Source organism: Mobula hypostoma, chromosome 25 (assembly GCF_963921235.1).
Source record: "Mobula hypostoma chromosome 25, sMobHyp1.1, whole genome shotgun sequence".
Taxonomy (NCBI): Eukaryota; Metazoa; Chordata; class Chondrichthyes; order Myliobatiformes; family Myliobatidae; genus Mobula; species Mobula hypostoma.
In genome coordinates this window covers 836,055-854,318 of record NC_086121.1, presented here as the reverse complement: position 1 = coordinate 854,318, position 18,264 = coordinate 836,055, and the positions used below count along the sequence as shown (strand labels likewise).

The 18,264-nt window shown below is 40.6% G+C and overlaps 1 protein-coding gene across 2 annotated transcripts in view; it reads right to left on the bottom strand.

Moving 5' to 3' along the window:
• Nucleotides 1-852: 852 nt before the first annotated feature.
• LOC134337892 (guanine nucleotide-binding protein G(I)/G(S)/G(T) subunit beta-1) overlaps nucleotides 853-18,264 on the bottom strand; it is a 109,532-nt gene continuing 92,120 nt past the window's right edge. Inside the window, exons 8-11 of one of the 2 annotated variants that reach the window (XM_063033232.1) lie at nucleotides 16,696-16,897; nucleotides 13,714-13,930; nucleotides 12,267-12,381; nucleotides 853-2,324 (exon numbers count right to left, since the gene is read on the bottom strand). In XM_063033232.1, coding sequence (XP_062889302.1) covers nucleotides 12,275-12,381; nucleotides 13,714-13,930; nucleotides 16,696-16,897 — 526 coding nt within the window. In that variant the 3' untranslated portion in view covers nucleotides 853-2,324; nucleotides 12,267-12,274. The remainder of the gene's footprint in view (nucleotides 2,325-12,266; nucleotides 12,382-13,713; nucleotides 13,931-16,695; nucleotides 16,898-18,264) is intronic. The other variant, XM_063033231.1, reaches the window with a different exon arrangement.

The window sequence follows — 18,264 nt, the reverse complement described above, 5'->3', positions numbered from 1 at the left end:
ATTCTCAATTGTTGCGCATCTCAGTGAACAGATCACAGAACCAACCCAACAAAAACCAATTTCAGCAAGTTACCGTGGGCGATACCTTTTAACTACCTTCCCACAAGCAGAGAAATTAAAAAAAATTAGGATAATATAGATTACACACATAGCTAGTACAAAGCTGTAAAACCAGTGTTTGACTTCCACCAGTGTGAGGAGTTTGTACATTCTCCTTGATATCGTGTTTGTTTCCGTTTCCTTCCACACCCCAAAGACACACAGATTAAGGTTAGCGAGTAGTGGGCATGGTACCAGAATCATGTCAACACTTGCAGGCTGCTCAGCACAAGCTTTACTAATTTAATTTGATGCAAAATAACATTTCACTATGTTCCAATGCATGTCACAACTAAAGCTCATTTTACTCTTTAAATTACTACATAAACAGTTGAGAAAAATGACAGCAGAATTTTTTGACACTGATAGCAAGGTTAGTATCTGATTTGTTTTATTAATCCAATTTTTTTGTGGCTAGAAATCATACATTACATTCATAGCATGCAACATAACAAGGTACAGTGTACACAGTACTGTGCAATAGTGAGAAAGGTGAATGAACACAACACTGGAGACAAAGTTTGGGGAGTTAGTGTTATGCCACGACTGCAAGTATTTGTAGTTTAGATTACCCCATTGTAAGTGGTCAGATACATCATGCCCATCCACGCAGTACTGAAACTACAAATGTGGCATTGCTGATGCTCAACTTTATAACAGGAATGGGCACTGGTTATAAATTTAGTTTCTGGAAATTTCTAATTAGTAAGTCAATTCTAAGGCAAAACATTAAAGGAATCAGCCAAGACATCACTCGTGTCAAACTGCTTTATTACATCTTAAATAACAGTACATTTTAATATAGTATCTATCTTGCATCCAGCTTTCTTGTAGTACACCGACTTTGAAATTAAATACAAAAGGCAAAGAGGAAAGTGGTGAGGAAAGACCTATAGAGTTAATGGAAAGGTGCCTGTTGAGGCCTACGCACTATTACAGCACATCTGTACAATTTTGCAAGGAGAGAACAAAAAAAGCTACTAATTCTAGTAAAGAGCACTTCTGTTTACAGTAAAGTATGGCTGCAGAGATTCTGCTGTTCAACTCAGCTAATTCATAAAGCCAGAAACCTGCCCCTTACAAAATGATTCTAACAGTAAGCTTTCTACAAATTTCAATTTATTTTTTAAATGGATAAACAGGATGGTTTGCTTCAGAATCATTTGTGAAGATAGTTTAAACAGGTCAAGTTTGTTGTGATGGCTCTACTCAAGAAAGTGCATAGCTTTTTATTTTTCATTATGCACAGAGTAGCCATGATTATTACAACGGTTACGATTTAACAGGTGTGTCTTAAAAGAACATCTATTGACTTAATTCCATAAGCACGTTATGCAATTCTACAGCATGCTTCTAGAAGAGTAAACCCATGGTAAAAGAAAAAACAAAAAAAAACTCCCAAAAAATTAACTTAAAAATTTCAAGATTATTTTCAACATTGAACTTACATCATTTGATACACACATTGACCAGATCCAAGCACAGGACATCGGCAGCTGCTAAAAGCAGGAATCTCCAGTAAGCACAGGCCTAATGGGCCCTGAGCAACTTTACCAAGAAACCAGTCAGCTTAAAATTCAATGGGGAGTTTTCATTTTTCTATGTTACCCACTAAAGTGTAGAGGGGAAAAAATTACATTTTAAAAACAAGCATTCATTACTATGACCGTGTCTTGGTTAGTTCCAACATTTCATATGCAATATTTGTGCAACAAAAAGTCCATGACACAGAACATGACCAAAAAAGATAGCTTTGATACTAATTTACAGTTACTGAGAAACCAGGATGATGCTGCTCAAGGACTCCCTTGTTTTCCAGAAAATTCCATACTTAAATTCCTTAGCTAAAAACAACTTAAAATTGAGATGCGTTAAAAGTTTTCAACCCTTAACTGGCAGCAACCCCGCGTGGTTCTAAAACTTTAAACTACTGATAAAATTAGCAATTTATTCATGATTACCAGGTTTTTTTAAAGTTACATTTTGCGGGATAATAGTGTTTTCAAGACAAAACAATGGTCCCAAAAGGAATGCGCAATCTCATTTTTATACCACAGAATCTTCCATTTAAAGTTGTCTAACTTTGTGCTCTTCATTATAGCAAAGGTTAAAAGTACATTTTGCCCTTTGAAGTTGGGGGTGTCCAAGTCAGTATCAGTGGATTGGATATGCAACGTAATTGAATGTGGAATGATCTTCCAGTCACCTTGGAGTCTGTCTGCGATCTGGAAAGATGAAAACAATTCATGGTGACTGCTGTTCCATAACTCCTTGGCTCAGAGTAAAATTGGAAATAGTGTGCAAACAGCCCAGGCAAGAAAGGACTTCGAGGAGCATAGCTTTCCCTTGACACAGCAGGGGTCTGGAGTTGAGATAAGTGATCCAAGGCACACAAAACCTAATGGACAATTGCTTTATTAACTTCAAAGTATCATCCATTATCAGCTTGTAGTTTCTATTGACTTTTAACACCTCTACTGTGAATGGCGATTGATCATACAAGTAAGAAATTCAAACATATTGACCAAAGGGTCAATATTTATGACTTCTCAGCTTTTTTTCTCCAATTCTGATGAAGGGTCTTGGCCTGAAATGTCAACTATTTACTCTTTTCCATAGATGCTACCTGGCCCCCTCCCCAAGTTCCTCCAGCATATTGTGTGTTGGTTGGTCAATATCTATAACTGCTAGCTCTTTACTGCCTAGAATTCTTTAACAGTGTGGTGACGGGCCATACTGTTCTCTGTGTACAAGTAAAATAATGTGCGGTTGAGTCATCAGACTTTTCAGGGTCAATCAAATGATGTCATGAAAACTATCACACCACTTAAGACTCCCATATGAAACAAACAAATTCTGCAGATGCTGGAAATCCAGAAAATGCTAAAGGAACTCAGCAGGCCAGGCAGCACCTATTCAGAGGAATAAAGAGTTGTCGTTTTGGCCCATAGATGCTGCCTGATCTATTAAGCTCCTCCAGCATTTTTGTGTGTTATCCCATATAAAAACACCTATGCCAAGATGCTGTCTGTTGACCATATCATTCCCACAATCCTGACTGATAAGCAACAGAACCTGGGCCTCTGTACCTCCCTCTGCAATCGGATCCTCAACTTCCTAAAAAGGAGACCACAATCTGTGCAATCTGTGATGATCAACACTGGCGCACCTCAGAGGTGTGTGCTTAGCCCACTGCTCTACTCTCTCTACACCCATGACCGTGTGGCTAGGTATAGCTCAAATACCATCTGTAAATTTTCTGATGATACAACCATTGTTGGTAGAATCTCAGATAGAGACAGAGGCTGTACAAGGGTGAGATATACCAGCTAGTTGAGTGGTGTCGCAGCAACAACCACCTTACACCCAATGCCAGAGAATGAACAATTTCAAGTTTCTGGGTTCAAGATCTCGGAGGATCTAACCTAGTCCCAACGTATCGATGCAGCTTTAAAGAGAGCAAGACTGAGGCTATATTTCATTAGGAATTTAAAGAGATTTGGTTTATCAACTAAAACACTCAAAAACTTCTTTCGATACATCTTGGAGAGCACCCTGACAGGCTGCATCACTGTCTGGTATGGGGGTGGGAGAAGAACTACTGCACAGGACTGAAAGCTACAGAAAGTTGTAAAACTAGTCAATTCCATCTTGGGTACTAGCCTCTGTAGATCCAAGACATCTTCAGGAACGGTGCCTCAGGAAGGCGACATCCATTATTAAGAACCCCCATCACCCAGGACGTGCCCTCTTCTCATTGTTACCATCAGGTTGGAGGTACAGAAGCCTGAAGGCACACATTCAGCGATTCAGGAATAGCTTCTTCCCCTCTGCCATTCGATTCCTAAATGAACATTGAACCCATGAACACTACCTCACTTTTTAAAATTATTTGTTTTTGCACTATTTTTATCTATGCAATATACATATACTTTTACCATAATTGATTTATTCCCCCCCCCCCAATATCATGTATTGCACTGAACTGCTACTAAGTTAACAAATTTCATGACACATGCCGGTGATAATAAAACCTGATTCGGATAAAACATACAGCTTAATGCTTTGGAAATATGGAAGCCATGTCCAACTTTCAACCAACCCTAATGCACCAGATAATCTATTTATTCATTGAGATACAGCATAGAATAGGCCCTTCCAGCCCTATGAGCCACACTGCCGAGCAATCCCCAGTTTAATCCTAGCCTAAATATGGGACATTCAGACAAGTCCTTCAACAGCTGAAACCTGTGGTCTGCACTGGTGGAATGTCAAATCAAATGCTGATAGTTTCACTTGAAGTCAGCTTGCCAAGACAGTAACACAAACATTCAAGCAACTGAAGAAGTTGACTGGAGTCAACTCCAATCCTGACGAAGGGTCTCAGCCCGAAACGTTGATTGTACCTCTTCCTAGAGATGCTGCCTGACCTGCTGCATTCACCAGCAACTTTGATGCATGTTGCTTGAATTTCCAGCATCAGCAGATTTCCTCGTGTTAGCAACTGAAGATATTTTGGTTGCAAAGAAAAAAGCTATGGTCACATATTTTGGGACTAAATGCATTATTTTATGACATATTTGCTGAAATACAAGTGATTCTCTAAATCAGCCTCTCTCAACCTTTTTGCCCTGGAGGAACTTCACGTAAAATTATATCTACAGCTCATCACGCTGACGTACCATCAGCAAGTTGTAGATACAATAATTCAAAAATATTTGTCAATGCTCTGAGTAGAGAATAAATTTTTAGCCAACCTTTCTTGAAAAAAACAGGTAGTTAAGCTTAACTTACCTTTCTTGAAATTAATCTTTCTTTTCATAAGACTGAGTGTGTTTTCAGACTAGGCAAAATGAAATGGGACAACTTGGATCACCAGCCCATGCAAAACCCATCGATAAGTAGCTTTCATTGTAAAGACAGACTTTTTTTTGTGTCCGTTGTTGCATAATAAGAACAGCATAATAAATAACTAAATGAGAAAACCACAAAAAATACAAAAGCTTCACAATACAATTGACTTCTAACCTGCACAATCCACATTTTGCAATGTTTACAACAGCGAAGCTGCAGGCCAACAGTTTAATCATGGCGCATAAAAATCCTTTCTTTAGAATGAAAATTTCCATAGAAACATACAACACAATACAGGCCCTTGGGCCCACAAAGCTGTGCTGAACGTGTCCTTACCATAGAACTACCTAGGTTTTACCCATAGCCCTCTATTTTTCTAAGCTCATCTAGGAGTTTCTTAAAAGACCCTATTGTTTCCGCCTCCACCACTGCCGCTGGCAGCCCATTCCACGCACTATTCCCTCCAATTTTCTACTACACCAGTAGTTTGTTCTCTCCCATAAGTCAGTCGGCAGCACGCAAGGGGAAGTTGGGGGAGGTAATTCAGGAGGAGAGGCTGAAGTCACAGCCCAAGTTGGGTTAAGTCCATTCAATGCTCAGAAAACACACTTCACGCTTATCAGCCTACTGTCTCCCCCACCTCGGTGCAATACAGTACTCACCAGTTGTCAATAGTTTCCCTTATCTCACGGCAAAAACTGAGAATAGACTCAAGCTAATAAACACAGTCCTACTGCGCACTGCTATACTGGGCTGAGACACCTCTAATGAGATTGCTAATGGGGCTGCTCAGTCACTGCCCACCACTGCTAGCATTGCCCAAAGTTCAAAAATGGTTGTTTTTTAAAAAACATCACAATCTCTCGTGGAACCCTGGTTGAGAAATGCTGCTCTAAAGATTCACTTGGTTATAAGGGATGTACAAACATATGGAACAGAGGAAGATGCACTGCTCAGTATACGAACTTTTATACCGTGAAGACCTGGGTGTCAAGTGGAACATGCTATCAAACTGACGTATCAGTCAGGCTTTTTGCTAAACTTTAAGGTCATCCAATGAATTTCACATGACAGCTCTTACCCTTGAAACTGTCCAATTTTCACCTTGCTAATAGTGCAATTGAGCTCTTGTGTGCAAGTGACCATGATCTAAGTCCAAAATACCACACAAAGTTACTTCATGGTTAATATCATTACTGAAAAACCTTTCACAAGATGGTGCTGGTGAAACACGGTGACCCTTTGCAGGTAGCTTACAAAACTTTTAAATATACTACTTCTGAACTACTGAGTAATATATGCAATCTGTAATTTCCTTTTAAGTAATGTACTTTGAACCATCTTAATGAACTAGCCATTCCTTGATGCTTATTTTTTTTTGTTGTTTCTTTGTATTTACTATGAATGCTCGCAAGAAAATGTAACTTAGGGTTGTATATGGTGACATATGTACTTTGATGATAAATACACTTTTAGTTTTTCCTTCTAGCTACTTTACCAGTTTGTGATGTGGAATACACCCTGCCACTCAATCTGATCCAGCCCAAGAGTTACAGAAGAATTTTCTTTTTAAATGTTGAGAGCTCATCCCAGGTGAGCAAAGCCTTTCGTGCTAATTCATTGCCTTCTCTCCCCATTCGCACTAAGCCATACCATAAAACTCATTTTCAACAACATGCAGTTCTACTAGTAGAACATCTCTTTCAGTACTTGTGCTACCTGGTTTGAACTGTTCACATGGCAACTAAGAATAACTAGCACATTATCTAGATGTTTATAAAGTAGCATTTTAAGGGCAAATATAGATGTCATGAAATGTGATGAGATTCCTTGGAACACCATAACCATTCACCAGATACATCAATGCTTGTGAAATAGTGTTTATAATGGTGGGTGTGGTCCCTGCTTATACTTGTGCATAATACAACCTCCCATGAATCTAACCGAGAAGACTAACTTCATTTCCTGGTGTTTAAGTCACAAACTAGATTGATGGTAGTGATCTGTGTTTATAGTAGATTTTCACATCAAATTTGAACTGAGCCCAGTGAAAGAAACAAGCCCAGACAACAGAACAATGCAGCACAAGAACAGTCCCTTCGGCCTACAATGTTGTGCTGAACCAATCCATAGAACCATAGAAACTACAGCACAGAAACAGGCCCTTCTTGGCTGTGCCAAACCATTTTCTGCTTAGTCCCACTGACCTGCACACGGACCATATTCCTCCATACACCTCCCATCCATGTATCTGTCCAATTTATTCTTAAGTGTTAAAAAAGAACCTGCATTTACCACCTCGCCTGGCAGCTCATTCCATACTCCCACCACTCTGTGTGAAGAAGCCCCCCCTAATGTTCCCTTTAAACTTTTCCCCCCTCACCCTTAACCCATGTCCTCTGGTTTTTTTCTCCCCTTGCCTCAGTGGAAAAAGCCTGCTTGCATTCACTCTATCTATACCCATCATAATTTTATATACCTCTATCAAATCTCCCCTCATTCTTCTATGCTCCAGGAAATAAAGTCCTAACCTATTCAACCTTTCTCTGTAACTGAGTTTCTCAAGTCCCGGCAACATTCTTGAAAATCTTCTCTGCACTCTTTCAACCTTATTTATATCCTTCCTGTAATTTGGTGAGCAAAACTGAACACAATACTCCAGATTCGGCCTCACCAATGCCTTATACAACCTCATCATAACATTCCAGCTCTTATACTCAATACTTCGATTAATAAAGACCAATGTACCAAAAGCTCTCTTTACGACCCTATCTATCTGTGACGACACTTTTAGGGAATTTTGTATCTGTATTCCCAGATTCCTCTGTTCCACTGCACTCCTCAGTGCCTTACTGTTAACCCTGTATGTTCTACGTTGGTTTGTCCTTCCAACGTGCAATACCTCACACTTGTCAGTATTAAACTCCATCTGCCATTTTTCAGCCCATTTTTCCAGCTGGTCCAAGTCCCTCTGCAGGCTCTGGAAACCTTCCTCACTGTCTACTACACCTCCAATCTTTGTATCATCAGCAAACTTACTGATCCAATTTACCACATTATCATCCAGATCATTGATATTGATGACAAATAACAATGGACCCAGCACTGATCCCTGTGGCACACCACTAGTCACAGGCCTCCACTCAGAGAAGCAATTCTCTACCACCACTCTCTGGCTTCTTCCATTGAGCCAATGTCTAATCCAATTTACCACCTCTCCATGTATACCTAGTGACTGAATTTTCCTAACTAACCTCCCATGCAGGACCTTGTCAAAGGCCTTACTGAAGTCCATGTAGGCAATATCCACTGCCTTCCCTTCATCCACTTTCCTGGTAACCTCCTCGAAAAACTCCCAACAGATTGGTCAATCATGACCTACCACGCACAAAGCCATGTTGACTCTCCCTAATAAGCCCGTCTATCCAAATGCTTGTAGATTCTGTCTCTTAGTACTTCCTCTAATAACTTACCTACTACTGACGTTAAACTCACCGGCCTATAATTTCCCGGATTACTTTTCGATCCTTTTTTAAACAACGGAACAACATGAGCCACTCTCCAATCCTCCAGCACTTCACCCGTAGACAGCGACATTTTAAATATTTCTGCCAGGGCCCCCGCAATTTCAACACTAGTCTCCTTCAAGGTCCGAGGGAACACTGTCAGGTCCCGGAGATTTATCCACTTTAATTTTCCTTAAGACAGCAAGCACCTCCTCCTTTTCAATCTGTACAGTTTCCATGGTCTCACTACTTGATTCCCTCAATTCCATAGATTTCATGCCAGCTTCCTTGGTAAATACAGACGCAAAAAACCTATTTAAGATCTCCCCCATTTCCTTTGGTTCCGCACAAAGCCGACCACTCTGATCTTCAAGAGGACCAATTTTATCCCTTACAATCCTTTTGCTCTTAATATACTTGTAAAAGCTCTTTGGATTATCCTTCACTTTGACTGCCAAGGCAACCTCATGTCTTCTTTTAGCCCTCCTGATTTCTTTCTTAAGTATTTTCTTGCACTTCTTATACTCCTCAAGCACCTGATTTACCCCATTTCCTATACATTTCATACAACTCCCTCTTCTTCTTTATCAGAGTTGCAATATCCCTTGAGAACCAAGGTTCCTTATTCCTCTTCAATTTGCCTTTAATCCTGACAGGAACATACAAACTCTGCACTCTCAAAATTTCCCCTTTGAAGGCTTCCCACCTACCAATCACATCTTTGAACAACCTGTCCCAATCCACGCTTTTTAGATCCTTTCTCATTTCTTCAAATTTGGCCTTCTTCCAGTTCAGAACCTCAACCCTAGGACCAGATCTATCCTTGTCCATGATCAAATTGAAACTAATGGTGTTATGATCACTGGAACCAAAGTGCTCCCCTACACAGACTTCTGTCACTTGCCCTAATTCGTTACCTAACAAGAGATCCAATATTGCATCCCCTCTAGTTGGTCCCTCTATATATTGATTTAGAAAACTTTCCTGAACACATTTTACAAACTCTAAACCATCTAGACCCCTAACAGTATGGGAGTCCCAATCAATGTATGGAAAATTAAAATCCCCTACCACCACAACTTTATGTTTCCTGCAGTTGCCTGCTATCTCTCTGCAGATTTGCTCTTCCAAGTCTCGTTGACTATTGTAATACAATCCCACTAATGTGGCCATACCTTTCCTGTTTCCCAGCTCCACCCATAAGGACTCAGTAGACAAGCCCTCTAATCTGTCCTGCCTGAGCACTGCTGTAATATTTTCCCTAACAAGCAATGCTACTCCCCCACCTTTCATTCCTCTGCCTCGATCACATCTGACACATTGGAACCCTGGAATATTAAGCTGCCAGTCCTGCCCCTCCTGTAGCCAAGTTTCACTAATTGCTACAACATCATAATTCCACGTGTCAATCTACGCCCTCAACTCATCCACCTTCCCCGCAATACTCCTAGCATTGAAATATATACACCTCAGAAGATTTTTACCACCACTCACAACCTTTCCATCAGCGGATTTGCTTAAACTTTCAACATCATTTATTTTCACCCCAGCCACACTGTCAGCTCTGACACTCTGGTTCCCATCCCCCTGCAAATCTAGTTTAAAGCCTCCCCAATAGCACTAACAAACCTCCCTGAAAGGATATTGGTCCCCCTGTGGTTCGTGTAACCCGTCTCTCTTGTACAGGTCCCACCTGCCCCAGAAGAGGTCCCAATGATCCTGAAATCTGAAACCCTGCCCCTTACACCAGTTCCTCAGCCACTTGTTCCTCCTCCAGAGCATCCTATTCCTACCCTCACTGGCACCTAGCACAGGTAGCAATCCTGAGATTACCACCCTCGAGGTCCTGCTTTTCAACTTCCTACCAAGCTCTCTATACTCACTGTCCAGGACCTCTTCACTCTTCCTTGCTATGTCATTGGTACCGATGTGCACCACGACATCTGGCTGGTCACCCTCCCACTTCAGAATGTCATGCAATCGATCAGAGACATCCTTGACCCTGGCACCTGGGAGGCAACAAACCATCCTGGATTCTCTGTCACAACCATAGAATCATCTATCTGCACCTCTAACTATCGAGTCCCCTATCACTACCGCTCTTTCCCCCCCTCCCTTCTGCACTGCAGAGCCAGACTCAGTGCCAGAGATCCGGCTACTGCAGCTAGTCCCACATAAGTCATCCCCCCCCAACAGTATCCAATGCGGTATACTTGTTGTTGAGGGGAATGGCCACAGGGGAACCCTGCTCTGCCTGCCCTTTCCTCTTCCCTCGCCTGACAGTGACCCAATTTCCTGTCCTTTGCTCCTTTGGCGTAACTACCTCCCTGTAGCTACGATCTATAATCTCCTCATTCTTCCGAATGATCTGCAGGTCATCCAGCTCCTGGCTCCAGTTCCCTAACGCCAATCAAATGGCCAACTAATCTCTTCTGCCTACACAATGTCTACATCCTTCCAGTTTCCTCACATTGTGTGCCTATCTCAATGTTTCTTAAAAATCCCTCTTGCATCTACAGTGGCATGCAAGCGAGTAAAAGATGAACTGATCTCCAAAAGGCCTAAAGTTAAAGATGACACATTTCTTTAATACTTAAGCAAGAAAATTTTTATTTCCATCTTTTACAGTTTCAAAATAACAAAAAAGGAAAAGGGACCAAAGCAAAAGTTTGGGCACCCTGCATGGCAGTACTTAGTAACACCCCCTTTGGCAAGTATCACAGCCTGTAAATGTTTTTTACAGCCAGCTAAGAGTCTTTCAATTCTTGTTTGGGGGATTTTCGTCCATTCTTCCTTTGCTCATTGCGGCCAAAAAGTTCTATTTTAACTTCATCAGTCCACAGGACTTGTTTCTAAAATGCATCAGGCTTGTTTAGATGTTCCTTTGAACCTTTTGAATAGAACTTTCTGGCCACAATGAGAAAAGGTATGTTTGGAGAAAAAAGGGTGCAGAATTTCATGAAAAGAACACCTCTCCAACTGTTAAGCACGGGAGTGGATCCATCATGCTTTGGGCTTGTGTTGCAGCCAGTAGCACGGGGAACATTTACTGGTAGAGGGAAGAATGAATTCAATTAAATACCAGCAAATTCTGGAAGCAAACATCACACAGTCTGTAAAAAAGCTGAAGATGAAAAGAGGATGGCTTCTACAACTGGATAATGAACCTGAACACATCTCAAAATCCACAATGGACTACCTCAAGAGGCGCAAGCTGGAGGTATTGCCATGGCCCTCACAGTTCCCTGACCTAAAAATCATCGAGAATCTGTGGATAGACCTCAAAAGAGCAGTGCATGCAAGACAGCCCAAGAATCTCACAGAACTAGAAGCCTTTTGCAAGGAAGAATCCCCAAACAATTGAAAGACTCTTAGCTGGCTATAAAAAGCGTTTACAAGCCGTGATGCTTGCCAAAGGGGTTGTTACTAAGTACTGCCATGCAGGGTGCCCAAACTTTTGCTTCAGGCCCTTTTCCTTTTTTGTTATTTTGAAACTGTAAAAGATGGAAATAAGAAGTTTTCTTGCTTAAAATATTAAAGAAATGTGTCATCTTTAACTTTATGCCTTTTGGAAATCAATTCCTCTTTTACTCGCTTAGCTATTCACAGTAACAGAAATTTTGACCAGGGGTGCCCAAACTTTTGCATGCCACTGTACCTCTACCGCCACCCAGGCAGCACATCCTAGGCACTGACTGTGAAAAAAAAACTTTCCGCTCACATCTCCTTTGAAATTACCCCCCCATCCTCCGCCACTGCAGAGAAAGTGACACAAGAGGTAGTTTAAGGCATGGCTGACAAACCAACCTACAGGTCTAGTTCCAGATCTTCAGGAAACTATCCCAGGATCCTGTTGCAACTGCCATGCCATCGTCAGTAACGCCCAGGCAGCTCACACGGTTATCATGGCCAGCCAGAACACCTGAAACACAGCAAGGTAAACACTTCATTACGGACCTACAAACTGTACCTGGCTCTTGATTAGCAAGGAAAGCAACAGCAAGGCGAATTGGCAATAAACAAAATACTGAAAGCTTGCAAAATACGAATCAAATATTATGAAGATTTGGGCCTCTGTTGATATTTAATAAAACCATCACATTTGCTATTTTACATGCACATTGAAAACTTAAGTGCTAACAATTGTAATCACAAACAAGAGAAAATCTACAGATGCTGGAAATCCAAGCAACACACACAAAATGCTGGAGGAACTCAGCAGTCCAGGCAGCATCTATGAAAAGAGTAGTCAACACTGAGCCCTTCTGTCCTGCTGAATGGTCTTGGCCCGTAACGTCGACTGTACACTTTTCCATAGATGCTGTCTGGCCTGCTAAGTTACTCCCTCATTTTGTCTGTGTTGCTAACAATTTTAATGCTATTTTCAAAAATGATCAAAATGAAGTCTAGGAAATAGAACAATTTCAAATTCAGATATCCACTAGCAAATACAATGGATTCCAGTTAATTGGGTATTGATTAATTAGGGCAGCCGCTTATACTGGACAACTTCTAAAGAACAACTGCTAATCAAGAAAATAGGCGGGATTCACTTCACTTATTTGGGACACAATGCCGACGCTGCTGCTGAACAGTTTCTCAGTTGCGTGCAATTGTCTGGTGAGTAGACACTAAACCATGCTTAGAACAAACAACTTTTAGATAGCATCTGTTGCACGTATTGTGTTCAAAGCACTGCAATTTTTGCCATGGATAGTTGGTGAGAAATAAATAGTAAGACAATTTAGAAATATTTTGCTCACTGCAGTTTCAAGCATTTATGCTTGGAGATGCCAGAAATGAAAACAAAACAATAAATTTGAAGGCACTGACAATCATCTTGAATGTTACAATGAAAATAAAGATTGAGGATGCAACCATCAAAAACATTGTATGAAGGCAGCCCATTTTCTGCAATAGGTGTTTGCACTTGTTTCTTTTTTTTTGTTCATTTCCAGTCAAAAGAATACGGTAGCAAACGCTGGATGAATTCCCCCACTGATAACTATTAGGAACCAATACAGGTTTATAATACTATAGCAGTATTGTAGTGTTCTAATTTGTTCTGTATTTTATTTAAATACATAATTTATTATTCAGTTAAAAGATAGATGCTTTTTTAAAAAAAATACCTTTTTAACTGCTTCCATGAAACTTGAGCTAATTGGGCAAAATTGTACTGTTCCCAATGTGTCCCAATTAACTGGAATCACATAACCAAAAGGATAAAATGACAATAGTATGAAACAAATACCAGCACGGTCTGCTTTCAGAGTATCCCAAACATTGCAATTGAAGTCATCGTAGCCAGCTAACAGGAGACGACCACTCTTGGAGAATGCCACAGATGTAATGCCACAGATGATGTTGTCGTGGGAATAGACCATCAGCTCCTGATCGGCACGCAGATCAAACAGCCTGCAGGTGGCATCATCCGAACCAGTTGCAAATGCATTTCCATTAGGGAAGAACTGAAAGGAAGAGACTTGCATTTATATAGCACCATTCACAGCCTCTAGACAGCCTACACTTTACGACCAATGAAGTCCTTCTCAACTGTAGTCATGGGTAAAATGTAAATTGATAGCAACCTACTCAAAGCAGTCTGGTAATTTAACGATTTTGGCAATGATAAATCTTCATTGTTTCACAGGTTCCTGTATGTTCCTTGGTTTAACATATTCAAAAGACAGACATTAAACTCGAAAATGGTCACAGGCATTGAACAGTTCTTTATAAACTTTTAGAAGTTTCGCATCAGTATCTATATGAAAAATACTACCTCTTTTTTTCTTCTTTTGCACTAGTTATTTTTATACATTTTTATTGTAATTTATAGTTTTGTTATGTATTGCACTGTATTGTAGCTGCAAAACAACAAAATTCACGACAAATGCCAGCGATATTAAACCTTATTCGGATTCCCTTATTTGGGATTTCTGTGTTCCTGTCCTCTTGAACTGGTCCACGGGTGCCATTTAAGAGGAAGGCACCTTACAATGATCAAGAGGACTCAATGTTTCTGTTCTACCTGACAGCTGACCAACAAACTGCTCAATTCAAGCTACAAGGTTTTTCTGAGGAAGTTGACTGAAGCTGAAATATTATTTTGAATGTCAAGGTGCAGATTGTGGGGAAACAGTCTCTCCTGCTTGTCAGGGACCTCACACAAGGAAAACAGACAAGCCTTCATTCTAGCAACCAGGAACATTAAGGTGAAACTTTCCAGTAATGTCCATACAATTTTAAACTTTGATGCAAAGCATCATGACAGAAACTTCCAGGACTTGTCCCAATTCTCCAGTTACCATAACTAGAGAGAAGGTTGTGGGAATCTGGAAGGTCTTAAGGTATATAAGTCACCTGGACCAGATGGTGTACACCCCAGGGTTCTGAAAGAGGTGGCTCAAGAGATTGTGGAGGCATTAGTACTTTATCTTTCAAGAATCACTAGTTTCTGTAATGGTTCCAGAAGACTGGAAATTTGCAAATGTCACTCCACTCTTCAAAAAGAGAGAAGCAGAAGAAAGGAAACTATAGGCTAGTAAGTCTGACCTCAGTGGTTGGGAAGACGTAGGAGTCAATTATCAAGGATGAGGTCTCAGGGTATTTGGAGACATATGACAAAATATGCCAAAGTCAGCATGGTTTCCTCAAGGGAAAATTTTGCTTGACAAATGTGTTGGAATTCTTTGACGTACTAATAAACAGGATAGACAAAGGAGAATCCGTTGATTAGTGTACTCGGATTTTCAGAAGGTTTTTGACAAGGTGTCACACGAGGCAGCTTGGCATTATAGGAAAGATTCTAGCATGGATAAAGCAGTGGCTGATTGACAGGAGGTAGAATGTGGAAATAAGGGAAGGCTTTTCTGACTGGTTGCCAGTGACTAGTGGTGTTTCACAGGGGGTCTCTGTTGGAACTGATCCTTTTTAAGTTATATGTCAATGATTTGGATGTTGGAATTGATGGCTTTGCTGAAAAGTTTGCAGACAATATTTAGATAGCTGGAGGTGCAGGTAGTTTTGAGGAAGTAGAGAAGCTGCAGAAGGACAGACATATTAGGAGAATGGGCAAAGAAATGGCAGAAGAATACAGTGTCAGGAAGTGTACGGTTATGCACTTTGGTAGAAGAAATGAAAGGGCTACTTTTCTAAATGGAGAGAAAATACAAAAAAAAAACTGAACTGCAAAGGGACTTGGGAGTCCCTGTGCAGAATTCTCAGACTGAGTTGGTGGTGAGGAAGGCAAATGCAATGTTAGCATTCATTTCAAGAGAACTAGAATATAAAAGCAAGGATGTAATGTTGAAGCTTTGTAAAGCACTGGTGAGGCCTCCCTTGGAATATTGTGAGCAGGTCTGGGCCCCTTATTTTAGGAAGGATGTGCTGAAACTGGAGAGGATTCAAAGGATGTTCAAAAAATTATTACAGGTTTGAATGACTTGACATATGATGGGCATGTGATGACATTCACTCAAATTCAGAAGAATGAGGGGTGACCTCACTGAGAGCTATTAAATAGTGAAAGGCCTTGATAGAGTGGATGTGGAGAGGATGATTCCTATGGTAGGAGAGTCTGAGACCAGAGGACACAGCCTCAGAATAGAGGAGTATCCTTTTAGAATGGGAATAAAGCGGAATTTCTTTAGCCAGGGGATGGTGAATCTGGAATTCTTTGCCACAGGCAGCTGTGGAGGCCAAATTTTTACGTATATTTAAGGCAGATGTTGATAAGATTTCTGATTGGTCAGGGCATGAAGGGATATGGAGAGAAGGCAGGAAATTGGAACTGAAAGAAAATTGCATCAGTCATGATGAAGTGGCAGAGCTGACTTGATGGGCCAAATGGCCTAATACTGCTTCTATATCTTATTGTTTACTTTTGTCTGAATGCCAGAAAGTGGGTTTGCTTTTGTGCCCTCCCTCCAAGAGCTTTTTCTTCCAAAACTCATTGTCCCGTGATGGAAAGACAGCAGTACTGCAGTCAAACTTAAATGAATCACATCAGAATCAGGTTTAATACCAATGGCATATGTCATGAAATTTGTTGTTAATGCAACAGCAGTACACTGCAATACATAAACGCATAAAAACTAAATTACAGTGTGTGAATATATAAATTGAGCTGTAGTATTCCTAAATGGGAATATTTGATGATTCCCATCAGAGCTGCACACAGAGAGTCACTAATTTTCTGCGCCTTATTTTTATTCACTGAAAAAGGTATACTTACACAAATGGCGTTTATATCAGACTCGTGTCCAGTGAAGGTCTGTCGGCACATGCCTTCTCGAATGTCCCAAAGTTTGCCTGAGGCATCACAAGCACCAGAGACAAAGAGTCTTGTATCAGGGGCAAGAGAAAGGCTCATGACATCACCAGTATGGCCAGTGAACGTGGTTGTTTGCTGCCCAGTTTCAATATCCCACAGAGCACTAGAAAAAGAAAATGGAAGAAAATATTTCAGATCTCACAATAAATGTAAAAATATTTCATCAACCCTGCTTTCCAATATATTTAGAGAAATCAGAAAATTAAGATGTATTTAAATCTGCACGGATTTTTAACTCCAGTACTGATTAGGATAATCAAATTAAGGAGGCCTATGAATCAGTCCTCATCAGGGGATCAGAGGTGAAGGGTCAGCGACTTTTAATTCCTCAGTGTTCTCCTTTCAGAGGATCTGCCCTGGGTCCAACACACAAGTACTTTGAGGTTTGCAAAGATTTGACAAGATTTTAATAAGATGTGAGGTGGAGAGTATATTGACTGGCCACATCACAGCCTGGTATTGAAACACCAATGCCCTTGAATTGAAATATGGGTGCACATTCCTTTATCCGAAATTCTGAAATCCAAAAAGGTCTGAAAACCGAAGTTTTTTTCGCCAACAGCTGACGTCACTCAGGTGTGACGTGGCAGCACTAGCAGAGGCCGCCAGACGTCAGTTGTGGCTCTGCCCTCATACTGATTACATGTGCATTTGCTGTTCGATGATATTTTGTGTTTGCTGTTGATTTTGTGCTTAATTTCACTATGAAAATGTCAATAAGAGCTGCAGACACCCCTATGGGTAACAAAGAGAAGATTCCTTCTCTTTTTCTCAATCAATAACGCAGAAAGTGGAGTTATTGCAGAAGCTTGATCGTGGTGTGTCTGTGCGGCGACTTAGTGAAGAAAATAGTGTCGGAACTACCACTGTATATGATTTAAATAAACAGAAAGACAAATTACTGAAATTTTATAGTGATAGTGACGTTCTGCATTTATTCCAATAAGTCATTTACCATGTGTTTGATTCGGTTCGTTTGAAGCTGTATATTTTTGTTTTATTGAATGTTTTTGTTGGAAATAAAATTTCTTGTCATTATTCCCTAAACAATACAGTATAACAATTATTTACATAGCATTTACATTGTATTAAGTATTATAAGTAATCTAGAGATGATTTAAAGTATATGGAAGGATGTGTGCAGGTTTGGAGCACCGCAGGGTCCGAAACTCCACTGCACTGAGGCAGGTTAAATAAAGAACTTGAGCATATGTGTTTTTTGGTATGGGGGGGGGGGGGGGGGTGTCTGAAATCCGAAAAATCCTGAATTCCGAAATGCAACTGGCCCCAAGGATTTCAGATGAGGGACTGTGCACCTGTACTTAAAAATAGAGTACACTCGCCACCAATGAGCTCATTTATATGGAGCACTGTCACAGGAAAGCAGCATCCACCATCAAGGACTGCTACCATCCAGGCCATGCTCTCTTCTCATTGCTGCCACCTGAAAGGAGGTACGAGAGCCTCAGG